The sequence below is a fragment of the Paroedura picta genome, chromosome 1 (assembly GCF_049243985.1).
Source record: "Paroedura picta isolate Pp20150507F chromosome 1, Ppicta_v3.0, whole genome shotgun sequence".
Taxonomy (NCBI): Eukaryota; Metazoa; Chordata; class Lepidosauria; order Squamata; family Gekkonidae; genus Paroedura; species Paroedura picta.
In genome coordinates this window covers 30,362,787-30,390,549 of record NC_135369.1, presented here as the reverse complement: position 1 = coordinate 30,390,549, position 27,763 = coordinate 30,362,787, and the positions used below count along the sequence as shown (strand labels likewise).

General features: G+C 44.9%; 1 protein-coding gene across 8 annotated transcripts in view; it reads right to left on the bottom strand.

Annotated features, from left to right (window-relative positions):
- Positions 1-27,763, bottom strand: part of EXTL3 (exostosin like glycosyltransferase 3) — a 183,081-nt gene that overhangs the window by 4,579 nt on the left and 150,739 nt on the right. For all 8 annotated transcript variants that reach the window (XM_077331808.1, XM_077331800.1, XM_077331840.1 and 5 more), the window contains 3 exons: positions 7,273-7,400; positions 2,361-2,505; positions 1,420-1,548 (listed from right to left, as the gene is read on the bottom strand). In XM_077331808.1, the coding sequence (XP_077187923.1) occupies positions 1,420-1,548; positions 2,361-2,505; positions 7,273-7,400 (402 nt within the window). The remainder of the gene's footprint in view (positions 1-1,419; positions 1,549-2,360; positions 2,506-7,272; positions 7,401-27,763) is intronic.

Sequence of the window (27,763 nt, the reverse complement as noted above, 5' to 3'; positions counted from 1 at the left end):
TGAAAATGTTCAATGAATTCCAGAGGCAAACAGAAATAACAAGCTGCATTCACCTCTAGGGGACTGAATTTCAAGAGAAATGTGGTGAGATCCATAAATATGTCAAAATGGGAGAGTGACGAGCAGATGTATAATCAATTGCAGACAGCAATTAGCTGAGACCTGGAATTCAATTCCACGGAAGTGAATGCAGCTTTTTATTCCTGTTTGTCTCTAGAATTTGTTGAACATTTTAATTATGCTGTATGTTAATTTACTGCTTATATTTTGCCTATAAGGATAAACTGATTGCTCCATTCCATGTCATTGTATTATGCCTTGAATAAAACTTTGTTGGTCTTAAAAGTAACATTGGACTCAAACTTTGTTCTCCTGCTTTAGACCAACATGGCTACCCACTTGGATCACTGAGAACCAAGCAAGTCTATAGGTGGTGCCTGCTAGGTCATTTTTACACTGTCCTTCTGCCAAAGCGTTCACAGCAGCACACAAGGCTCTCCTCATCCTGTTTTTCTCACAAAAAGTCGGCTCAAAAGATTCTCCTGGTGGTGGGCCACCTAAAAGCAGTGACTCATCAAGGAAAAATGTAGTGCAGTGGTGCTTCATTAGCTGTGCTGGCTTCTAGATCTCTTCCTTAGCATGATTCAAAGTCCCACTTTCATGCCATACACTTCAACGTGGCAAAATGTTTTCCTCTTAACTATAACTTACAAAACAGTTCCAGAAGGACACATGGAGGGACATTCTCAGTGGCTACTCTTTCCCTGTGGAGACCCACAGGGAAAGTCGGAACTGTATCAATTCCCCACAGTGCTCTACAAATTTCTCATTTGGCCTGGCTGGGCTAAAGTCAGTTTGAGCCAGGACTGATTTCAAGTATAGCATTTTAACATACCAACAACCAAACTACCTACAGATTTCTGGCTACAGTGTCACTACCAAATGCAATCCCTTTAACCAGGACAGAATTAAAATTTAATGCAGAGTTTAGATATGGTGAGGTTGCATTCATCTACACAGGAACTGGTTTTTGCTGACTATTAGGGAATCAGTTGTGCTTGGGAGTCAGAAAGTTGTCCTTCTTTATGTTTTGATACCTTACCTCAAAATGCTTGTTCAAACACAATAATTGTATGTCTTCCTCTAATACAGTGATTCCCAAAGTGGGTGCTACCGCCCCCTGGTGGGTGCTGCAGCGATCCAGGGGGGTGGCGATGGGCCACAGGTGCATTTGGGGGCGATGAATAACTATTAAAATAAAAAAAAATTAATTTCCAGGGGGCTGAGTAATATTTTTTCTGGAAAGGGGGCGGTAGGCCAGATAAGTTTGGGAACCACTGCTCTAATAAAATATGAGATAATAACTAATTTTGCTCTTCCAGGAAAATGGAATGTCCATGTTTTCCACCAAATACTTACCTTGATGGGTGGCTTTCTGGTGATATGAGAGACCAGGAAGTTCATAGCGATATCCTCACAATTGATATAGTCATCTACCATGTCACGGATGGCCTGAGGCATCACATAGGAATATAGGTAGGCATAGTACTGTGGAAAGATTGGGCAACGGTCAAAGGAGAGTGAAAACTCCACAAAAGGCCATTGAAACCAGTGGAAGAAACTCATTCACTAATCAGATTTAGCACGATACTAAGGTATTACCTACCCCTAGGCTGAAATACATGTACATTGGGAAAGCTGGGAGAAGTTCCGTTTCACCATCATCTCAGCTATCAATACACTGACCTATTGGCTTGGTAGGACCACAGGGGATCGGAGACTCAATCTTGTTCTTCCCTCCCAGTTTCTGGAAATAATTGTATTCGCTCTCTAGAAAGCATGCACCAGTGGCTTTTAATACTACAACCTTACAGTCCGTGATAGAAGTTCAATTTTCTGGAACCAAACAGTCAGAAATTAAGATGTTGACCCAAAAACCCTGGTTCGTGAATCCCTGGTATTCACTCATGATCAGATGACCTGGCCTAAGTGGGATCCTACTTTCGGATGATACAACAGAAGGCAGCAATGAACATTGCTAGTAGCTGCCCTTACTTCACCTCTGGCACACAGAACTCCAAGGCAGAGCATTTTTGCATCGCAACAACCCAGGAAAATGCTGAAATTACTCTGGTCATGCACTCAATCTTCCAGGGTCACCCTCTGTACTCTCTCGAGATGCTGAGATCAACAAACAGCATTTCAGTTTTTGAACTGCTCTGGGTATGGCAAATATGAGAGGTGTGTGCAGAATAGCTCACACAGCTAATTTTCTTGAAGCTTTTCTAATTACAAAATCTGAGCTAAATCAGAACCCATTCCAAGGGAACAGGGGTCATTGCACCACCACTCACCCTTACCTTGTGAAAAAAGGCAGCACCCGTCAGCACCATGGACAGTTCACAGGAGTAATTGGAGTTGTAGAGCCATGACTGGTGAGGGATGTCCCATGCATGGTACCGCCCAGGGAACCCAACAATGCGATCCCTGGCTTCTCTCCAAACCCTGCCAATGTGAAGGTAAGAACTTGAGCATACAAGCAGAAAAGTAGGGTGTTGGAAAAGCTGTAAACAGAACATACCACCAGAGAAATAATATTGTCACTGTGCCCATGACAACTGTTTGAACAATTTATAAAGAATCACAGGCTGTCACCATCACTGCACTATACATCAATCATCAAGTTCCTACATCACTGGCCAGATGCAATACTCAACTGCAGCGGACCAGCTCCTGGCATTTTTGGTGGAAACTTCAGCCCTAGACTCCAGTTTGGCTTCCATCCTGGCCACAGGGTGGAAACTGCGCTGGTTGCCCTGGTGAATGATATCTGTGCCAGCTGGACCAGGGCAGTTCAGTCATCCTCATACTTTCAGCTGCATTTGATGTGGTCGATCATGACCTACTGACCCACCGCCTCGCCATGACCAGGATTAGGGGAACTGCGCTAAAAGGGCTGGTCTCCTTCCTCTGGAATCGGTTGCAGAGGGTGGCAGCGGGGGAAGAATTGCTGAATCCCTTGGCACTCCCTTGTGGAGTGCCTAAGGGGCAATACTTTCTACCATGCTTTTTAACATCTATATGCCCTCTAGCTCAGCTGGCCCGGGGATTCTTATGGACAAGTTGGTAAAATGTATGGTTCCTATTACTGTTAGGTGGATTGATAACTGCTTGATAGATCGCACCCAAAGGGTGCTTGTAAATGGTTCATCATCTTCTTGGAGAGGAGTGACGAGTGGACTGTCTCAGGGATATTTATAAATGATTTGGATGAAGGAATAGAGGGGGTACTTATTAAATTTGCAGATGACACTAAACTCGGAGGGGTAGCAAACACACCAGAATCAGAATACAGGATGATCTTGACAGGCTAGAAAACTGGGCTAAAATGGATAAAATGAATTTCAATAGTGATAAATGTAAAGTTCTTCATGTAGGCTGGAAAAATCAAATGCATCACTATAGGATGGGTTAGAGTTTGTCAGTAGTACGTGTGAAAAGGATCTGGGGGGCTTAGTAGATCATACATTGAACATAAGTCAGCAGTGTGATGGTGGCTAAAAAGGCAAAAGGGATTTTGGTCTGTATTAAAAGAAGTATAGTGTCATGCAAGGTGATGTTACCACTTTGCTCTGGTAAGACCTCACTTGGAATACTGTGTTCAGTTTTGGGTACCACAACTGAAGAAAGATGTAGAGAAACCACAGCGTGTCCAGAGGAGAGCTACTAAGATGGTGAAGGGTTTGGAGACCAAGTCATATGAGGAAAGGCTGAGGGAGTTTGGTCTATTTAGCCCTGGAGAAAAGATGGCTAAGAGGTGATATGATAACCATCTTCAAATACTTGAAGGGCTGTCATACAGAAGATGGAGCAGTATTGTTTTCTGTTGCCCCAGAGGGTTGGACAAGAACCAACGGGTCGATAGTAATTCGAAAGAATTTTGAGCTAAAAATCTGGAGGGAGTTCCTGACAGTTAGAGCAGTTCCTCAGTGGAACAGGCTTCCTCGAGAGGTGGTAAGATCTCCTTCTTTCAAAGTTTTTAAGCAGAGGCTAGTCATCTGACAGAAATGCCGATTTTATGAACGTAGGCAAATTGTGAGTGGATGGGCAAGAACAGAGGTGCCAGTGTTTGTCTTCCTTGCATCCCTAGGGAACTGTGGGATGGTAGGTGAATTTCCTCTAGGCCAAGCTGGATTTTGGAGATTTTTGGTGGGGGGGATCACTTGGGCATGAAATTTGGGTCACTGTGGGTGGGCAAGTAGTTGTGAATTCCTGCATTGTATAGGGGGTTAGACTAGATGAGGTCCCTGGAGGTCCCTTCCAATTCTATAATTCTATGATTTCTTCCATAGTTTTTCTTATTTTTTCATAACAGAATTATACTGTTTTGCAGCAATGAACTGTTTGCACTGCCATTATAGGCTGCAAAGTGGCCATTTCCTTGGAGGAAAGGATTATTGGGGAGAAGAGGAAAAAATGAGATAGGGTTAAAATCATTTTAACCAGAGAATGCAATATTCTCATTTCACAAACGTTTCTAGTACTACTTCATCTTTTAATCTGTTTTCTGCCTCAAAGACCTTCTTCATAAGACCTTGTTCACACGGTGGTTAACACAAGTTTTCATTTTCTGGCAATTTTGGAGCACAAACCCAAGTTTGGTTAATGTTCTTAACATGTCCAAATAACAGTTCGCTATGCTCTGAAAATATCTGGGAAAGTTGTTAAAACTATATTTGCACCATGTGGTAAATAAATAAAGACATTCTGCACATTTAAAAAACTACTGTGTGAGCTGCCCCCACCCCCAGAGAAAGCACAGCTCAATCAGAGAAAGGCAGGAAATTCAGCCATCCTGTATTTTTTTTTTAATGTGTCTACTACAGCAATAATCCCAGAAGCAAAAATGATTGATTCGAGATGGGGGAAAAGAGCTGATGGTTTTGTACCCCACTTTTTGCTACCTAAAGGTGTGTCAAAGCAGCTTTTTCCTTCTCTTCCTCTTCCCACAACCAACACCCTGTGAGGTAGGTAGGGTTTAGAGAACTCTGAGAGAACTGTGAGTGGCCCAAGGTCACCCAGCTGGCTGCAGGTGGAGGAGGAGTGGGGAAATCAAACCTAGTTCTCCAGATTAGAGGCCACTGCTCTTGACTACACAAGCTGGGAGTAGGTGGTAGAATTCCACTGCAAAACAAGAAGTTTGCGCAAAGTTCGTGAGGTTTTGTTGAGTAAACTCTGACAATACCACCAAACCCAGTGCAAGGAGAGATACAGAAGAACTCCTGGTCCTCTTTTAAAATAAACTGGGTTGGATATGACCAGTAGTGAAAGAGGAAAGAGAAGAAATGCAAGAGGACCACAGAAGTCATGTGGATCAAAAGCCACAAGGGCTCAGGGGCTGCAATGAGGAAGGAAAAACTGGGTAAGACCCAGTGCAAAAGCTGGAAGGATCCAACCCAGATTCATCCCACTTTCTGTATAAACCAGTCTGCAAAAAACAGCACTTTTGCAAAAAAAAACAACAACAAAAACACATAATTTTTCTCTCTGCGACCGTTTATGCACTGGAGGTTTCATGCTGGGCTGCAGGCTAGAGTTTTAGTTGTGGCAGGTTGCCCCACCTCTTCCTGCACCGACATGGAGGAGCATTTTGTCTGGTGTGCCTCATCCGGACTCGATTTGTGCTCCTGCACAGGATCTGGGGCAGTGGTTCCCAGTGCATAAACCGTCTGCATGACACTCCCACGACTTTGCATGTTGTGCTGAAGTGAAGCAGTCTCACATCTGCTTTTTACTGGTACTATAAATAGGAGCACAACTTAAAATAAACATACTCTGTGAACCAGCTTCTCTGTGCGGTGGGAATTAGAACAAAAGAAAGGAAACGTGGAGTAAAGTATTTGTGCACAGCTAATTCTCCTGAATTCTCCTCTAGCTAATTCTCCTCTAGCACAGCAGGGGAGGACAAGACTCAAGTATGGGAACCAAGAGGAATAGCTTGGAAGACAGCTGAGGAGATCAGCAACTTGTCCCTCTTCTCTACAGCCAGCCATGGCTCTTGTTTCAACTTCTTTGGGAGATTCTGGGAGAGGAGAGCCCACCTTCACCCTCCTGTTTCTGTCAAGTGAATTGGGCTGCTGTCTCTCAATCGTTTTGACAGACTGATCACTGCAGCTGCTCAATGGGCCATGGAAAGGGGAAGGAAACCTTCAATCTATTTCTTGAGGATGATGTAGGATGCAGTAAGCTGTGAAGCACAGGGAGGTGGAGGGGGGCTAAGAAAACAAGCTGTGTGCCAACAGAGGGCCCTGGTTCAAATCTCCGCTCGGCCACTGAAGCAGGCAAGACTCCCTTCTCAGCCTCTGATCAGCATCTGCTAACTGGGGGTGATAACCCTGACCTGTGTTGCAAAGATCACAACAGGATAATGTACATCATCAGTTATGAGCACTGAAAAATGCTACAGAAATACTAAATATCATCATCATCATGAGTAGTAGCAGTAAGACGCTTCCTGGGGATGCAGATTTGCCTTGTTCTCTGAGTTTTCTCCATCCCCCAAGATAGGGAGAACAGACCCTGTTCTGCACATCACTCTACTCAAGTATGATCCACCAGGGCAAGTGGTGCGGACACTGTTTTGCATTCAGAGCATAGTTTCTTATGTTTTCCAGTTTTTGAAGTTCTTACAGTCACGGAGATCAGTCCCCAAAAAAGCACAAAGCATAAGTGAAAAGCTCTGATTTCTGGTGGACAGACCGACAATTTCTTCTTTATGTGTTGTAATGGTCCTTACTTTGTTCTCCTGCTGTACATGGCTTCTTGACACACATGAAAATGGATAATGCTCAGAAAAAGGGCAATGACAGAATGTCCAGCGAGCATGGATCTGGGAGATGTGGCCTCAAATGCCAGTTTTTCCAGGGACTTATTGCGTGATCCTGGCAAGTCACAGTCACCCTGCCTTAATACTCCCCCCTCCAAATCTGTACAGAGGGAACAACAGAGACTCATTTTACAGGATTCTTCCAACCTTAAATCTATTGAGGATTTTCAAGAGGTACTTATCAATTCATCAATGATATGGCAACTTAACTAGCCTTATAATGATCTTCTGCCCATGACCATAGGAGAGGAAACAACAAAAGGCTCAATAGACATGGTAATCCACAGTCAGGGGTGGAAAAGAAACCATGGGTGGACATTCTTATTAAACCAGATGTGGCTGGGTGCCAATCAGTTCCGAAATAAGGCCTTATGAGTTTCACTCACCGGAATCCAAACATGATCTCATCGTGGCGTAGGTGGGCGTCATCATCAATGGACAAAATGGCCTCTGTTTCAATCTCATCCCAGGGCAGAAATCGGTTGTTCAGACTGTTCTTCTCTGTGCGCACAACCTAAGACACATAAGTGAAACATTACTTTAAAAAACAGGCCTCCATGATCTTAAAGCCATCAGTAGTAAGCTTCCCTGCATTAGTAACTTTTGGAAGATGACATAACATAACATATTCAACATAACAATTTTCAACAAAACTCTTTTGGCTGCTTTCCCCAACAAAATGGCTGCTTTCTCCAACAAAAGCAGAACTATGAGAGCACGATTTGGATCAAAGAAATGTTGCTAGCATGTGGGCAACCCTCCACCCACCATGGCCTCTCTGCTCCACATCACCACCTTTACAAAGCTGCATTTGCTCTGGCAAAATCAGCCTTCCAGCTTTGTGATTGGTATCCTGTTTTTCCTTCTTTTTTTTTTAATGTTCAAGATGGCCTACAGAAATTATACTGAAATCAACATGGAAAATTATAAACACAGATCAATAAACATTAACAAGCAAACAGCAGCATGAAATCCAATTTCAGAAGTCATAACTACTAAACAGTCTGGAAATAGAGGTTGGATTTAGCCTGACACTTAAATGTCCGCTGATGGCACCAGGCAAATCCCCCTGGGAAAGGTTTTCCCCCTGGAAAAGTCAGGATGCCACCACAACATTTGAGAGTCTTGCCCTTGCCATAAGGCCATCAGCTAAAGTAACACAGAAATGCTTTCCTGCTTGATTCTCCCCATTGTCGAAACAGCAGAATCAAGGTGTAAAGCTTTCCCTGGACTATATACACGTTGGCTGCAAGAAGTGCACTGTATGCCTGCATTCTCTCAGCACATTAAACATCAGAGAGAAGGGTAGGCTGAATCTCCCTCTTTCCCTGTCCAGCATGCTAGTTTTAGAGAGGCAATCTCACCCACCGCCTGGACTGGTAGAGTCAAAGAAAATCCATAGTGGGGGATGGGCACTAACCTAAAAACTCTGGTTTGGTCTGAGGCAGCCCTGAACTAAACAAAATGGGGAAAGGGGGTCACCCATCTATTTCACTTTCTCCAACTTCAAAGTTGTTAGGTTTAAATAACAGTGGGGTGAATGTGCCTGTCTGCTGGAAGCTGAAATGGCTGCAAGCAATTTCAATGATCCATTTCACTGATCCACTTAGAAGGGGGGAATGAACAGCTTGCAGCTATTTCATGGGTTTTGTATCCCTTCACTTCAAAGTGGGTAGAGAGCAAAACTGACCAATGAAATGGCTCATTTTTGTTTCACTTTCTTCCACTTAGAAGCAGGGAGGGGAGTGAAACAGATGGGTTAAAAAGTTTGCAGCCATTTAAACCTAACATTGGATAGGCGGACCCACTGGTTCAAACAGCTTATGAAATACTTAAATGGCCCAAAAACCAGCTGAAGTTTGTGTTGAATTTTGGCTTGTGAACTGGTTTGTGCCCATCCCTACTACTCATTGCAACTAATTGTTTACAGGCACTAGCTAGACAAAGGATAGGGGCAGAAAGCAGAATTATGTGAGCCCATCAATTGGTTCTGTAAACAGAAGGAAAGTGGATGGACAAACTGTCTAGCAACACCCAGAGCATCTCAATTCCTCTTACTTCGATAACAGTTGTAGTAGGATATCCCGATACCATTTTGAAATTAACAGCCCTGTCCCAATTCCCAGTTTTTTAAAACTGAGAAATGTCTACAACCCAAAATAGAAAAGAGCAGCATTACAGCATTAAGAGGCTAGTAAATAAGATTACATTTAGATCATACATTTTTAAATAAATCCTGCACTGAAACCATTAACGGTGGAAAATATTCGTCATAAGGAACTGGGTGACAGCTGGTATGATTAAATCCCTGCATTAAGCCAACATTAGTACAGTAGAGAGGAAAAAAGATGGAACATTTGACAAGCACGCAATAAAATATTTCATTCAATGTCCATCCAAAGGAGAATACAGAGTACTGTGTACAGGACAGAGTGAGGGCCAAGGTGTAGACAAAATGGGCAATGATCATTTGCACTCAGTACAGTGCACGTTGGACTCTGTTGACCATTTTTTGGGAACCACACAAAAGAAAGAGTACTATGCTCCCTGGACCCTCCCCATTCTTTCATTGTTGCCCAATATTGCTTGTCAGTTGGTCTTACTTTGGGGCTTCAGGCTTGTGTTTCACATGCAGGCAAACAGAGGGGTTCTATTTTCCATGTTCCCTGGCGACTTTGGTTCAGAGCCATTTTGGACAATCAATAGAATCAGGCTGCACAACTTGGGCTCTGATGCTTGAGGTTGCAGGTGGGGCTCTCATGACTGTAAGGATCACTTTCCCGTATAGGGGCATACACCCTGCAGTTTGTTTGCAAATGGTCATCACTCGGGAAATCACCAACAGTTGCTCCAAACAATAGTCAATAGTGTAGTCAATAGTCAATATAGACAATAGTCAACACTATTTCAATAGTGTGAAATAGTCAACACAGACCAGACAGAGTTTGTACATTACTCAGCTCATATTTTTCAATGAAAGCAGGTAACCAGCACATTTAAATGAGCATTGTCAATGTGATTCCATAAGGAACAACAAGATATAGAACCACAGAGTTGGAAGGGGCCATGAAGGCCATCAAGTCAATGCAGGATCAGCCTGAAGCATCTAGGATAAGTCTCTGTCCAGTCACTGCTTGAAGACTACCAGTGAAGACTCACCACCTCCTTAGGCAGCCGAATCCACTGCTGAACTACTTTAACTGTGACATTTTTTCTGATATCTAGCTGATATCCTTTTGCAGGTCCTACCCTCTGCTGCCAACAGAGACACGGTGTGATTTTCAGACCATACAATGCACAAAACATTCACTAGAGGTAAAATCTTTTCTACCGCCGTCCAAATGCTTAAAATCATCTCCAACAGACATGTGTGATGCTCTCACTTCCTTCTAATCCCTCTTCAAGACACATCTTTTCCATGAACCTTTGAAAACTCTGAGGACAGTCTTTGACACCACTGTTCCCTTACAGAAACGAAAGATATGCGTAACTGCATATTCAGTTATAAGTTAATCATAATGAGTCAAAGCAGATGAAAGCTGCACACAGGGTCACTTTGCAGTTCTCATGAAAGGCATCACAACCCTTGTGATTCACAAGGTATAGGCAAACACACCCATTGAAAATCTCTACATAAGGGAAAGAAAAAGTGATAATATAAAAAGGGCCAATGTACAAGATGAGGATCTGGGAGGCCCAGATTTAAATTCCCACTCTAGGGGGCCATTCAGGTCAGGGCATATAACATTACTGGCATCTAAGAGCATACATTTGACAAGGAAACCAGTGATAATACAGAGCATATAATGCAATAGTATATAGCAGCTACTGTTAATGTCAGATGTCAACAGGGAATAATTAAGATTATACACAACAACATTAGACTTTGCGTTTCCTGGATATCAAACATTAAGCTGTCCAGACTTCACGGTACATTAAGATAGCTTTTAAATTCCAATGCTATACAACTTGGATAGCAATCAATAATAATAATTATAATAATAATGCATGTCTGTATACATATATAGATTTCTGCATAATGAGACAATATTTATTTGGAAGTATTTAAGATGCAAATAGCTTGTGAATCAATATATTTTAAGGAAGCAACTCAAATGGTTCCATCGATTTACCCGCTATTTTCCTGTAAACCTGCCGAAGATCGTAATACAAATATAGACTCAAGAGAGAATAGAGAACATACTCTCTTTCTCAGTGTGCCTGGAAAGGACATGGTCAGCTCATATTCTGTGGCAGCTGCACTGGCTACCAATTAGCGCCTGGATCCAATTCAAGGTTTTGGTGTTAACCATTAAAGTACTTAATTGTCTGGAATTGTTATACCTATGGGACTTTTCCTTCCATTTATTTAAATATTGTTGTATTTATAGACCACCACTCTTGGCCTGGCCGGCTCATGGCAGTTTACATAAGACATAAAACCAGATAAAAACACAAGTACAATCCAATATTGGCGGCAACTATCAAACTATCAAACATCCCCTGTGCCATCCCTCAACCCTCCCAGTAACAGTTGCTGTTGCCCTGGTAGATGTTCACAGGCGATGTTTGACCTAGAGGGCTACTGGCTACAAAGGGAGGGACCAGATCTTACTACTCTGACCTCAACTGCTTCTAAACATCTGGCAACTGCTTCTAAACATCTGGCAAATATTTCCGGAGAGAGTCCAGCCTGCCATCCATCAGGATATAAAGCTGGGTGTCTTCCGCATATTGGTGACACCCCAGCCCAAAACCCCGGACCAGCTGAGCCAGAGGGCGCATGTAGATGATAAAAAGCATGGAGGAGAGAATTGCCCCTTGTGGAGTACCACAAAGCACAAAGGGGCCAGATAACTCCTCCCCAACTGCAACCCTCTGTGTCTAGTTCTTCCACACCAAATGCAGCCAGATCTAAAAGCACAAGGATAGTTGAACTGCCCCGATCCAACTGGCGCTGGAGGTCATCCGTCAGAGCAATCTGCACAGTCTCCACCCCATGGCCAGGATAGAAGCCAGACTGGTATGGATCTAGGGCTGAAGTTTCCTCCAAAAATCCGCGGCAGCCCTCTCAACCACTGGTGGTGAGGTCCCGCAGATTCAGCAAAGTTTTTTTTCAGAAAAGGACAAACCACTGCTACCTTTAACCCTTCAGGGAACTCGCCTAATGTTAGGGAGAGGTTAACAATCTTCCTCAAAAGGGCCTCCTATCCATCGATAACGCACTTTTAACAACCATAACAGACAGGGATCCACATGGCAAGTGGTTGCCCTCAATGATCCCAGCAATTTGTCCACTTTGGTTAAAAAGAGCCATTTGAAGCCATCAAACATTAGCCCATGATGGCCACGGAGGTCCCAGCTCACATTCTGTATCAATTGTGGCAATCCTGGCGGAGCAACAAGACTTAGACCGCAAAGAAAGCTCACTAGTGCCTCACAACTCAAATCCAATTTGCTACTGTTTTGGTGCCCTTCCTCAGACTACCCTAAATAATTGTGCCGGGCTTTGCCACTTTTACCGCCATCTCATATGCCCTCATAAGTGTGCAATAAGATGATCTTTCCATCTCATCACGAGTCTTCCGCCACACTTGCTCTAGGCTTCCTCTCACAAAGCTCCTGGGATACCATGGAGCATGCTTGAGGCAGGGTAGAGAGGGAGCCTAGGAACAATGTTAGTAATAGCGGCCATAAGGTGGGACTGCCAGTCCTCCACCAAAGCCACCAATGAGACGCCGGAGGGCATCAGGTTGTGTAGAGCATTCAGGAGTCCCTGAGACTCTGTAAGTCTCCATGGGTAGACTAAAATACACCCATCACCCAAATGGGGAGTGGTTGGTATCCTCAGCCGGGCCTTCAGGGCACAATGGTCTGACCATGGGATGAGATTACTTGCCACCAAATCCACAGATCAGGTCAAGAGTATGGCTAGCAACAAATTGAGAGAACCCTAGTGTCACCATGGCCACCATAGACATGTATAAAGGATGATTTAAAAGACTAACCATGCTGTGGCTTGTGACAATAAAAGAAAACTTACACACACAAATGATTCCGCAAGCGTTAGAAGCAAAATATATAAGCAAAAAAGTTTTTTTTAATCGCAGAATTAAGTAGAACCCAGCTTCTATAAACAAGGTCACAGAGTTTGTATTCTTCCCCAAGGGAAAAAGAAACAACAGAAGTTCACTGCAAGGCCAGAGGCCCAAGAGCTATGTTTGGATTGCAAATAACTCTCTTGTTCTTGGAGTTGGCAAAATAAAACCATGCTGTGGGGCACAGAGCCTGGCCTACCTTTTCTGCTTTTGGCCAATATCTTTTTTTGGGAAGAGCATCATCTGGTCATGGAACTGGGGTCCCTGTGGGTGTGCAGGTACTTGTGAATTTCCTGCATTCTACATGACCCTGGAGGTCCCTTCCAACTCTGATTCTATGGCCATTCAGTCCTGTAACTTGAGATGAGGCAACAACGCATGCTGTAACCAAGTGCTTCGAGAAAGCGTCCATGTGCTTTGTTTTCATCACCCTTGCCCTTGGTTAAACTAGGAAGCTGACTGTGACACCGAAGCGTAAGAAAACAACTGCTCAAAACATAATTCCACTTGCCCGAAACAGCCTGCAGCTCTGGATGACTAAGGAGCCTGCTGGAATGACTACAAATATTATCAGTTTCTGATATTCATTGCCAAACAAATTGCTGCCCTATTAAACCTTCTAATGCCAGTGCATGCAAAGGCATCTTTAGGTTTAACTCCACCAGATGTATGCACCTCGGACCAAAAGAGGCTGTCGCCTAGATCCATGTTCTTCTATTACGCATCTAGAATACTGTGAGCATACAACGGGTTGGATGCCATCAAAAGAGCTCAAGGGGAAAAAGCATTTTCAGCACATACCCCCTCCTGCAGCATCCTTGTAACCTCCAAAAACGTAAATTCTAAGGTGACATAACATTCAAGTGGGCACTGGAGGATTTGCACTCCACAGCTCTAGGTTTAAAAACAAAACAGTTTAATGCACGTTACAGATTTACCTGTCATTTGTCTAGGAATCTGAGCTGTGCCTGGTGCTGAAGTGAAAAGAAAGCTGGTTAGATCAAGGCCCTACTTGATCGGCCCTGTTACCACAGTGAGGTTCTACTCTCTGGTTTTGAATTAAATGTCAACTCTAATTTGCTGCTGGAAACGTGGCATTGTGCCCCTGCCTTTGAAGGGGTTCTGACAGACCAGCTCTGTGGGCTGTATTTAACTTCTGCCAATGCCCTGGGAAACCAGGCCTTCTCTTGTTGAAAAACAACGGCACCTGGAGCATAACCATGGGACCACAAGCTTTGCCTTCTTAACAAATCAATGGTAAATGGATACTTCCCCCCCCCCCCCCCCAGAATATCAGGATGCAGTAGCTGACTTCGGGAACCATAAAGGAATTGTCATATCCTTTCATGGCTGCAATGTCGACAATGGATTTGTGAAAACTGCAATATATTACACAAAGTGCTAAGGATAAGAAATTATATCCCGAACCAGGATGCCGGATCAGGACTGGATTATGAAGCAGGAACACTCCTAGAGAAACCTTTAGCTGGAGATTCAGCTTAGATAACACCGCAATAGCTGGCTCCACAGACACAAAACAGCAGCTCATCAACAACAGAGAAAAACAACAACAACACGTGAGGATTACAAACCACACAACCTGCCAAGACAGGCTTACCTTCCACCAAATGCTTCCTAGCATAAAAACTTTCTTAAGCATTTTCCTAAGTGCTTTGAGTGAAACGTTAATTAATTAATTCAACAGAAATCCCATCTTAACATCCAGAAGAAGTTCCTGACAGTTAGAGCGGTTTCTCAGTGGAACAGGCTTCCTCAGGAGGTGGTGGGTTCTCCACCTTTGGAAATTTTTAAACAAAGGCTAGATAGCCCTCTTACAGAGAGGCTGATTCTTTGAAGGCAAAGGGGTGACAGGTTACAGTAGATGAGCGATTGGGATGTGAGTGTCCTGCATAGTGCAGGGGGTTGGACTAGATGACCCATGAGTTCCCCTCCAACTCTATGATCCTATGAGTCTATGACTCTAGGTGCCCTCTGCATCTGCTTTGGTAGACCATTCCTGAGGACTGGATCTACTACGGATAATGCCCATGGCCTAACTGTTGCCACAGGGAAGAGAAGGCAGCCTCAAGAATGTAAATGGCACATGTAAATGTATCAGGAGATAGAGTTTGATAAGCAACATTCACATTCCCTCGCTGCCTTTGGCTTGCCTGGTCCACTGTTCCCCAGTCTCAAAAGCTCCCTGACCAGTGTGGTGTAGTGGTTGAGAGCGGCAGCTTCTAATCTGGTGAGCCAGGTTTGATTCCCCGCTCCTCCTCCACATGCAGCGAGCTGGGTGTCCTTAGGACTCACAGGGTGTTTGTTGTGGGGAGAGGAAAGGGAAAGCAATTGTAAGCTGCTCTGAGACTCCTTCGGGCAGTGAAAAGTGGGGTATAAAAACCAACTCTTCTTCAATCCCTTTCTTCAAGTCCCATAGCTGCTCCTATCCTCCTATCTGACCTTTTGGTTGCCGTGCTCTGATCACATACAGATTACTGTGATATACACTGTGGGGCTGCCTTTGAAAATGGTATGAAAACTTCAACTGGTCCAAAATGTGGCAGACAGGCTACATTATCAGGGCTGGTTACAAGGAAGGTATCAACCCTCTGCAGAAAGATCCGCACTCACTACCCACCTGCTACTGGACCCAATTCAAGGTGCTGGATTTTACCCTCTTTGGGACCAGAGTACCTGAAGGACCATCTCCACCCTATTATTCAGCCTACCACTTAAGATCAGACTCTCCAGCCCTGTTCTCTGTGTCCCCACCTTCAGAAATAAGGCAGAAGGCAACTAGAGACAGGGCTTTTTCTGTAGTCGCATCTCATGTCTGGAATGCCCTTCCTTTTGACAGTTTTTTAGATGCCAGGACAAAACACATCTTGTTTACCCAGGGTACGAATTTGGATTTTATCTTATCAGCTTTTATAATGGTGTGTTTCTGTTCTGTGGATAGTTTTTTATTATTCTATTTGTCACCAATGGCTTGTTTTTAATAGCCATCTTTTCATATTGTTAGATTGTTGTAATTGTAAACTGCCTTGAGTAGCACTTGGAAGAGGTGACATAGAATCATCTGATAAAGAAATACCCAGGCACTCTACTGTTTGTCAATACCCTTTCTGACTGCTCTCCCTTCCCTCGATTTTTTGTTATAATCTATTACACCAGAACACTATTTCGAAACAAACAGCACAAGCTCCTCCTGTTGTGCGGGGCTGCACCCTGGGAACCAGTTTTAAAGGTGATGAAACATCAAAGGGATAAGAAAGCAGTCTAAGGATAGCAAGCAACCCACAGGAGAACATAAGAGGAAAATTGGTTCTGCAACTTACATCCTTCCCAGCTCCTGGATTCTATTTACTTATTTCAATTTTATATTACCACTAATAGTGAAGCCCATTTTAAAAACAGGTGGGTGGCCCTACCACCTCCCCCCCCCAACTCTCCTGCTGTCTAGGAAGCCAAGGACAGCAGGGGGTTGGGGGGTGGAGCACAAGCACCGGCACTGTCCCCAGAGGCCAGGAGGGCTGTGGTGGCTGGGGGGAGAGCGGCAGAGCTGGGGGGGGGGGTGCACTCAGCCTGCCACCACCTTCCACAGTGGCTGGTGGAGAGCGTGGGAGCACTCTGAGTGGCCCTCAGTGAGGAGGGCCAATTGGGAGCCCCCTGATGCTTCCTGATGGCATGCCAGCCCCTCAGTAGCCCCCCACCCCGAGGATCAATCAGAGGGCTGGCATGTCATTGGAAAGACGGTTATGATTTTATGTGGTATGATGATGCAGCTTGGGATGGTGTGTGTGGTTTGCTTCTCCTACATTTTATTTTTACAACAACCCCATGAGGTAGGTTTCTTGTAAACTGTCCCAAGCCAACGTTCTGGGAGGAGTAGCCAAAGGTTACACAGTGAGTTGCATGGCAAGCAGGGATCTCAGCCTGGGTTTCCCTTGTCCTATTCCCAATATTCTAACCACTGCATCGTAATCTGTTCCCCCCCCCTCCAGTTGACCAATGACCAGCTTCTTATTCTTGTTGCCTAACTCCGAGGGCATGCAGAAAGATCATAGCCCTCTTCCTGGCATCTTCCATTGAGAAAGGGCCTGCTATTGTGACAGTAAGTATAGTCTCAAAACACACACACACACACCTTCTGTGAGGATAGAAGGAAGCAGCTGTCACTATGGGTTTGCGCCAGCCAGGTAATGAACTAGCAAGAAGCAGCTTTTATAAGCATGTAGTGTAAACTGGAAACTTTCCAAGCTACGGCTGTTCCCAGAGGGAATTCAGAAGGTCAGAGAGGACCTCCGAGGAATGGATCAGTGTTTCTTAAATGAGACTCCCGTAGCACTGGGAAAGGTATAAATCAGAGCAACCCAAATGAGGGGGAAGTTGCAGGAAAGACTAGAGAGGTCTGGAATTGTTCAGCTTTTGGGAGGGGGGAGACAACTAAAGAAAGAATATGAAGAGGTTTAGATGAGAGTAGTTACTTTCTCTCTTACAATAATGAAACTGGGAGCTGTCAAATGCAATTCGCCAGCAATTGGTTCAGAACAGAAAAACAGAAGATCCCATTTTCACATAATTTTCACATAATGCATACCATCATTTATTGCCACAGGACACAGGAGTGATGGATCCTTAATTTAGATGGCTTTTAAAAACACACACACACACATTCAAAGAGGAAAGAACTATCAACAGCTAGTAGGCACTGGCAGGTAAATGGAACCTCCATCTCCCGAGACAGTATACCTTTGAACCTGAGATGCTGGGGACAGGAGAGAAGCAACAGGGGAGGGGCTTCTGCCTCCATTCCCAGCTCACTGGCATTGCAGAGGCTGCTCACAACTGGAAACACAAATCTGTACTAGAGGGACTTCTGAGCTGATCCAGCAGGACTCTTCAGTTCCATTTCCTAAAAACCCTGCAGTTTCTTGGAGGTGAAAGGTTTATCCAGTGCTTTAAGAACCTGCCAGAATGATTAATCTACTAGTGAGCTGCTCAGCAAATGGGAAGAGTGTCTTAATTCTGCAGCAGGCAGCTGGGAGTTTTCAAACATGCAAATATTGGGGGGGGGGGGGAGAGAAGGAATGCGGAGATAGATTGGTTTATAGGCAGCCGATGTGACTATTTCCGCAACTGCTGCTTTTGTCTCTTGTTAGATGATTAACTTGCTTTTAACATTTTAACTGCCTTTATTGTTATGGTGGTTTAACAATGCTATGAGCTACTTTAAACATTTTAATGGAAAGTATCTCAAGCACACATTTTAAATAAGCAAACCTGTGCGTTGATAGCACTTTTTTTCTTATTGCTGATCCTTGGGGGGGGGGGGGGCAGAATACTGGATGTGGAAATCTCTCTCTGCCTAGTTAAGAGGGCCAGCTTCCCCAAATGCAGTCTACTATCTTCCTGTCCCTTCTGAGTTTTCAGAGGTTTTCCCCCTCTGTTTATGGCAGTAAATCGTTTTGGAGGAGGAAAAGGGGCAGACAGATGCAGCTATTTAGAGACATCTGGAAGATAATTACAGAAATTTTAAATCTGCAGCCCCTCCTTATCTTCAAATGCTTCCACACCCCCATTCAAAGACAAGGTTCGCTTGTTTGCGTCAGAGAGGGTATTGCTGAGTTCTTTGCGCAATTAGTAAACTATGGCAGGTGCAACATGCAGCGAGTTCTTCCAAAGAGATGGCACAGCAAAGCTGTCACTTAAATTGCCTGGGAGCTCATGACCGGAGATCCACTGACTCTGAGCAGAGCTGTTTAAGAATTAAAATCCCCTTGGTCCAATATCTTTTAAAGACAAAGCAACCATGCGGATTTCAGACCTCATGACAAACCTCTCTGTGTTCATGATCATAGAATCATAGAGTTGGAAGGGGCCATACAGGCCATCTAGTCCAACCCCCTGCTCAATGCAGGATCAGCCCAAAGCATCCTAAAGCATCCAAGAAAAGTGTGTATCCAGCCTTTGCTTGAAGACTGCCAGTGAGGGGGAAATACCATTGATGAGTTTGATTGAAGGACTGCAAAGGCAGGCGTGATGGTCTACGTGAAGAGAGGAAAGAGACAGCATAGACATGTAGTCCATCACGACTGTGTTTGCAGTCCTTCGATCAAACTCGATTTGTTGCAAGACGTGAATGCAGCCCATCTGATCTGTGTTAAAAGATCTTGACTATCTGCTTTGAATAGCAACATACATTGCACCATGCTAGATCAAAGGAAGGCCCGGCCAGACCCATTGCTGCCTCCAGTCCCAGAAGCTAGGGGTCCATCAGCAGGTACCGCTGTACTTTCTGCCCATCCTGGCATAAGAGCTGCAGTGCTCAACACAAGCCAGCAGAGGGGTGTATAATGCAGATTTCCAATATCATCTTTAAACAGAGAAGTTCCACAGGAGGTAGCTTTGTTAATTTGCAGCAGGGAACACATAAATGAAGTTTTCAGGCACCTTGAAAAACAAGCAGAATTACTGCAATAGAGATTTTAATAGACTGGACTCCACTTTGCCAAGCGACGCAATAGTTATTCAGGTGCAGCAAGATTCTTTTGTGCCTAATCAAAAGAAGTGCTGGCAAATTACATCTCAGGAGAAGAAATAAAATACAGCCAGCAAGATTCCAGATAAAGGAAATGTCTCGGAAACTCTGGAAGGCCTATCATAGAGAGCAGAGCAAAACTCTGCACTATTACTTCTTTCTCATCATTGCAATTACAATGTAAATTTCTCCAGGATCCACCCCTTTTGCTCTGACACACTGCCCCGCTACCACCAATTCCCTGGTGATCCCTGGCCCCAAGAAAGCTCGCTTGACCTCAACCAGAGTCATTGCTTTCTCCATCCTGGGCCCCACCTGGTGGAATGAGCTCCCAGAGGAGATCAGGGCCCTGCTGGAACAAGAGCAATTCCACAGGACCTGCAAAAGGCATTTGGCTGAGGTCGACCTGAACCAATCACCTCCACCAGGCATTTGGCTGAGGTCGACCTGAACCAATCACCTTCTATTGGCCCCCAAGCTTCCCTCCCATGAAAACTACCACTGATTCATCCAATCCACGGGGTCGTCAGTATGATGCGGCTTGAATTACAGTTCTCACCATTGTCCTACTGTTCTATTGTTCTATCATATTTTTCTATTTGTCATCACAGTATTACTAACGTTTATAACTACCGAATTCTCTGTACTGTTCCCTGTTCTGCTAGGTTTTTTGTAAACGGTATGTGACTATAACTAACGAACAAATAAATAATCGGGTTGCTTCTCATCCATTCCGTCACCTTCTAGTCATGGTCCTCTCCTGTCTATTTTAAACATTTCTGCCAAACTCATCTGTCTCTCATCTGCCAGAGGGCTTTGATCACAGCAGGGCCCCTGAAGCCATTCAACCAGTTCCCACCCACCTACCCCTTTCCCCTTCATAATTTCTCTGCCCCATTTATTGTGTGAGGCAAATAAACAGGACTACGGTGGTGATACGTCTGGCCTGTATAGCCCTTGTGACCCACCGATGGCTCAAACAAGAAATATGGCATTGTGGTCCCACCCCCACCACCCTCAAAGGAAAGGGCAACCTTCTAAATTTCAAAGCAAGTCGACTTGCAGACAGAGTAACTTCATATTCAAGCTTTGACAAATCAGGAACATCTTCCCTAAACACCACGTTTTGTGGGCGTTTGCAGCAGCAATAGAAAGTAGTCTGTTTAGACAGCATTTTGACACAGCTACTTAAACTAACTCTAATGACTGCAGAATACTCATTTGTTCAGTTCAGGCTCTGCGGTCTTCTGTTTTTCAACCAAGAACTTAAGCAAGGAACGCTCCACGAGAGTGCTGTACAGTGCTTTTGCGTACATCTGACTTTGCACCACAGCTCAGGGCTATACCATCTTATGTGGGGAGGTGAAAGTGGGCAGGAATGGGCAGTTCTGTGAGAGCTGGAGGTCTGCGCCACTAGCAGTCAGATGGTGGCAGAAGATGGCCTCTGTGCACGGATGACCAGGATGCCTTCCCTGTTTCCAGAAAGACGACAGCTGCTTGTGGGCAAGGAGAGGAAGCAGGAAGTGGGTACAGCTGGGGGATCTGCTAATAAGAGTCAGAGGAAGGGAGAGGCCAAAGAGGAAACCCCAACAGCTTTGCTTTGAACGGAAGCAATTCGGTGAGGATGAAAACAACAAAGCCAGTTTTCTCCCCTCCTTCCAAAATCACAAGAAAATCATCTGTGCGGTAAGCCACCACTCTCCTCCAAACACAAACTACTTCCTACACATCCCGGAACCCACCTTTTCTGTTATGACCATCATAATAGCTAAATATTTCTATCCCCAGTGTTAAATGGGTGGTGTTACACAGGGGTAAGAATATATACAGGTGTGTGGCCATATTGGACTGTAGTAGCAGAACAAAATTCGAGACCAATGGTACCTTTAAGACCAACAAAGCTTTATTCAAGGTGACCCATTATGCACAGCAGCAGCTACAACGGGCTGTTGCCATTCCGGTGCAGTGGGGCAAAAAGACCCGCCATTCCCCGTGTATGCACGGAGGAGGGGCTCCCCCAGCGCCGACGCAATAGCCCAGTGCACGTAATGTGAGGCTGGAAGCACCGGGAGTGCTCCACTGCCATGGCAGTGGTGGCGGGGGAGATTGTGGGCATGGGGGCCCCACTGCATGCTGCTCTCCCATCATGGCGGGGGGATGCCTCTGACAGTCCCGCAGGGACACCGTAGGTCAGGGGAGGAGCCGGGTCGAAAGCTCGGCTCGTCCGATTATACACAGGACTAGCCCTCGCCTGTACCCATGGCAGACCCTGGCCCACGGAAAAATCTGCGTTTTCTTAGCCAGATCTTCCAAGGGCCTGGGATAGGCCAGGCCTTGGATGGCAGAGATATCATGCATAATCGGGGATTTTCCCTGAAGCCCTGTCGCTGCCATCACAGGCATTCCAGCCCGTGCATAATCGGTCGGTGTGTGTTTCGTGTGCATGCAAGCTTCTTCAGACAATGAAATAGGGAATCATCAGCATACAGATATAAGGAGAGAGTAAATTAGCAGTGAATTTGTAAACAGCATCATAAAGATATCCAACATCTAGGCAGTATAATGAGGAACAAATAATGTCTTGCTAGAATAACAGAGCTCATCAGTCCTTTGGGTTCAGTTGCCATTCACAAAAACACAAGGGGAATAAAAATGTTAAGGTTAGTGATTAATGGCAGACACTTCCCAATTGTGAACAGAAGTAATCAAAAGAGACTCGTAGGAATAGGCACATTCCCTCTACCAATTTCTCTCCTTTTGTGGAATATCATTTCCCTAGCTACTTGTATATGTGAGAAATCATTTTAATCTTGTTGTATATAAAGGCCTCAGAATAATGAGTATCACCAATGCATATAGAACATTCTTAGAGTTGGAGCTGAGCTAATCAGTATGCTGATGACACCCAGTTCTATCTGATGAATGGGCAGCCAGTCAGACACATTCTCAGATCCACTGGCCTGGAGGCTGTGGCAGGTTGGCTTCCACAGAGCTGCCTGGAACTAAACCCCATGAAGATGGAAGTCCTGGGGCTGCGGACAAGGGCTGCGAGAGGAAGCACGTCTCCCCTAAAACCCTCACGCTCTGTTGGTGGTGACTTTTGATGCCACCCTTTCAATTGAGGCCCAGGTCACAAATGTAGCTTTATGAATGGTTGAATGTCTGTATTACTGTTAAAATTATATTACTTTTATTGTGCACAATTTTTTAAACAACTTTAGGAATTAAAAACATATATGCAACACATAGGCAAACCAGTATGCTATGCACTATGCGAACCAACAGACAGACGTGTCTTATAGGGTCTTATAGGGCCTTCTAAAAAAGTTCTGGTTCTTAACACATAAGTTCTTAACACATATAAAAATACGTATAAAGGTAAAGGTAAAGGTATCCCTGTGCAAGCACCGAGTCATATCTGACCCTTGGGGTGACGCCCTCCGGCGTTTTCATGGCAGACTCAATACGGGGTGGTTTGCCAGTGCCTTCCCCAGTCATGACCGTTTACCCCCCAGCAAGCTGGGTACTCATTTTACCGACCTCGGAAGGATGGAAGGCTGAGTCAACCTTGAGCCGGCTGCTGGGATTGAACTCCCAGCCTCATGGGCAAAGCTTTCAGACGGCTGCCTTACCACTCTGCGCCACAAGAGGCTCTTAAAAAAATACGTATAGCAGCAGATAAAAGCTCCCAAGTAAGAGCTGTAAAGTATCAGAGTCACTTAATGAAAGACTAGTATCAAAAGACATTTTAAAAATGGGCTTTGAAAGGGGCGGCAGGAAGGAAGGCGTGAGAGAGTGACTGCAGCTCCCTTTGGCCAGGAAAGTGGGCTAAAGGGAGTGGAAAGCCTCCGGTGACAGGGCTTTGAAGCCCGCAGGGAGGCTCCAAACTCTCCCGCCCCGGCTCCCTCTCAGCAGGAGCGTACTTCCGGGCCACAAGGCCCTGTTGCTGCATCTCTCCTCGTGGGCGGCAATGGAGGCCACAGCCACAAGGCTTCTAGCAGGCAAGGAGGGAGGGTGGGAGCTGGAGGGGGAGGGCCAATCAGGGTGGACAGGGCCCTGGATAGTCTCCTCCCAGGAGGCTGTTTCCCAAATATAAGGGAGGGAAATCATTAGCTCGCTTCCAAAGGCTGCCCAAAATTTTCAATGATGTGTTTCCTTATCAGTGCATGTATTGCAATGAGTGAAGGCCCAAGTCACAAATGTAGCTTGCCAGGGCATATTATTATCTGCACCAGGCAAAGCTACTGGCACCCAACCTGACTCCAGAAGTCCTACCTACAGTGATCATGCAATGGTCACTTCCAGTAAGTCGGTCTATGCGGGGCTGCCCTTGACCCTGCTCCTGAAATGACAACTGCTACAGAACACGGCTGCCCAGGGAAGCACCGCATGGAAGGCTCATATTCGACCTGCCCTCCAACAGCTGCACAGGTTGCCAGTAGAGTTCCGGATCAGAAGAAACTGTTTTTGTGTACCCCGCTTTTTACTACCCAAAGGAGCCTCAAAGCGGCTTACATTTGTCTATCCTTCCGCCCCACAACAGACACCCTGCATAGCAGGTGAGGCTGAGAGAGTCCTGAAAGAACTGAGACTGGCCCAAGTTCAGCCAGCTGGCTGCATGTGAAGGAGTGGGGAATCAAACCCAGTTCTCCAGATTAGAGGCCGCTACTCTTAACCACGACATCAAGCTGGCTCTCAAGGGAAGTGGAAGGGCAGTCTGGCAGGTAAGGCTAAACAAACTAGATATAAGTTCACTAAAGCTGCATTGTACTGGATTAGATGACTGTTCCGCCCAGCTCAATACCGTCTATGTTGACTTAGCATAGCAAAGAAAGGTCTTTGTAACGCATGGCACCTAAGACTGAACCTGGGACCTTCTACAAGTAAAGCAGGTACTCTCCCACTGACCCATACCTTCTCCCAATGACACACTCTAGATATATAGATAGATAGCCTCTGCATCGTGACCCCTAGTGTTCCTTGGAGGAACTACCTCTCAAATCCTTGGAGGTCTCCCATCCAAATACCAGCCAGTCAGCCCTGCTTAGCTTCCAAGATATGACAGGTTCAGGCTTGCTGGATCAGGAAAGGGCTCCAAGGACTGAGAAGTTACTATACTGCCCTCCCTCCATCCCCTCGTCCTGATGAAGCATCTCTGGGGCATCCCAAATCACCTTCAGAGGAATGCATTCAAATTTCTGTTTCTGAACTAAGCTTGCTCTTAAATCAGCAGTCTGCTCTCTCTCTTTCCTGCCAGCCCACTTCTCGGTTTTGTCCGTCCGTGCTAGCACCAGGAGGAAACTCAAGCAGAAGGGGGAAAAAGAGCTGACACAAGAATTTAACTCTCAAGCCCCTCTCCTTGTCTGCTCTTCATGCTTAAGAATCACCTTCCTCTCAGGCATATTTTGTAAAAGCAAACCCTCTCAAAAGACGCCAAGGGTCCTGGCGTGATTCTGTCACACTGCATCAGCGTAAGAGATCATTTCTAATTCTGCAGCACTCTCAGAAGGCACAGACTCTTGCTCGCTTCTGTGACCTGACTTTGGCAAAAGCAGCAGCTTCTGAACTCTGCTCGACAGAGGTCACTAGCAACAATGCTCTATTGAAGACACGATGACCATTCAAACCATCCCGCAAGGGGCGGCAGGCTGGACTACCTTCAAGAAAGGCAACTGGGAACCGTCTAGCAATCCACCGTCCCTATGGCCACCCACAAAACCCCAGGAAGAATGCATCCTCTCTCGCAACAGACTGGTGAACGGCCATCCAGCTGGCTGAATGAATGGGAGACTTTTTCAATGTTTTTGGTACTGCATCTTGCAGCAGAATTTCTGCTTGGCTGCTGGCTGTCTAATCACACTCAATTTCTACAGCAGCAGTAAAAACAAAACCTCCGGCATATGCAATTATGTTTCAGTGTGTGAAATGGGTACCATTTCCACTGACTTAAACACATCAAATGTATTTTGCTCACTGCAATGCCAAGTGCTTTAAACTTACACAATCTATAGGCTCTCTCAGAAACATCGAGCTCAAAAGACATAACTGACTTTTCAGCAGCTAGACAGGGAAGAACTGGAAAACACTGATTTCAAAACTCTGAATTTCCACATGCCCTTGGACTGTGTTCTTCCTCAACTATCACTTATTTGTAAATATCAGACCTGAGCTCATGGATTCACTGTAAAAAAGGACAGGGGGGGGGGGTGCTTGGTAACACTCATCCTAATCAAATCCGAACTGTTGTTCCAGAAATAAAAAGCACTCTGCGTGCTGATATTAGGTGCAGAATTTAATACTACTATCAACAACAAACTCAATTATTAATTCCATTATCTCCCAGGACACCTTCACACTTCAGGTAGCAGCAGACGGGTTTGCGACATACAGTGGTGAGTCCTATAACAAAACACGCAAAGTTAATGTACACAAAGATGATGCACACAAGAGTTTAAGGACCTGCGTATACCTATCAGGAATAGCCTGATTTGCTGACTGGCAGGTCATCTGTGCAGTGGGAAACACCACTGCAACTGTGCCTCCTACATAAAACATAGTGTTGGGATGTTTACATTTCAACGCTGTAAACTAGGGTTGGTGCTTCGGCGTCCAAAGGGGCTGTTCGCTCCCAACGCAGCTAGCGCCATGTGGGCCGAAGCGCCCCACCCTACTGCAAACTCAGAGAATGCTGGATGGATTCTGCCCTTGTACTCCACGCATATTTTTCCTAGTTCGTTGTGTATGTATGTATGTATGTTTGTTTGTTTATTTATTAGATTTTTATACCACCCTCCCATACGGCTCAGGGCGGTTCACAGAAAACACTGCAGGAGTAATACATAGAACAGTCAGAACGCATAACACGGTCATAAATAACATATATCAACAATAAACTAACAGAGGCTTCAACTAGAACCACAACTCTTGTGTGCCTAATTTCGCACAAGGAGTGCCATGCAAAAGCTGCCTTGCTGAAAGTGAGTTGCTTCTAAATAAACACTACTTTACTGTCCCTGCTCACATTTTCAGTTATCCCAACACAATTGTGAAATAAGCACAATTTGCTGCTCTGAAAATTATGAACTAGGACACTCAGGAGTAAATTGGTGGTTTGGGGGATAGAGCAGGCAGAAGGGAATACAGATTATTATCCAGGTAGGCCATGGCCACGCTCGCTTGCACAATCCCAGCTGGATACTAATGGCTTGGACAAACCTAACGAGGCAACAGCACAGCCATTATATATTAATGCAACAGGAAAACCAAAAAACGGGGAAACCAGCTCTTTCTAATTGCAAAGCTCTTTGGAGTTCTTCCAGATCTAAAGTGCTAAAACAAAAGAATCTGCATTCTCCCAAAAGAACTCATTTTGAAACGGATATGCAAGATAAACACACAGGACTCTTGCCAGCACTTCAATCCTCCCCAGGGTCTCTACTGATTTAAGCTTAGGAATAAAGAATCCAGTGATAGAAAACACACCAGTATTCATTGCAGTGCCTTAAATCAGCATTTCGTCTTCTTTTTTAAAGGAATAGGAGAAGGTAAATGGAAGGGAGCCATTTCTCTGCCACTGAAATATTAGAGGTCAGGGGATATGGCTGGAACTTGGCTAGAGGCCTTGCTCAAAAAGTAGTAAAGACAGGCAATTTCTCCAACATCTTCACCCTGGCAAGTAAATGGCCACTTCGTGAGAAGGAAGGACTCCCTGGAGAAGAGCCTAATGCTGGGAGCGATCGAGGGCAAAAGAAGAAGGGGATGACAGAGAATGAGGTGGCTGGATGGAGTCACTGACGCAGTAGGTGCAAATTTAAATGGACTCCGGGAATGGTAGAAGAGAGGAAGGCCTGGAGGATCATTGTCCATGGGGTCGCAATGGGTCGGACATGACTTCGCACCTAACAACAGCAACAACAAATTTCAATATGAAAAATGCTGAATTTTAGTGTGTAACAAGGGGAGGTGCATAGGACTGCCTAGAGGGTGTGTCCATTTATTTCCATTTCCCTTCACTTTTCCCTCCCTAACCATACTCTTTTTTATTTTATTAATTAATTATTATTATTATATTTATATTCTACCCTTCCCCAGAGGCTCATAGCAGATTATTAATAAAACATATAATAAATGCACAATAGAAAATAGAAATAAATTATTAAAATTCTGATATTAAAACTAATTTGCCCAAGCCATTTCCTTCTCAGGGCGGGTCATGTGATATAGCCCTTTCGTAGATTT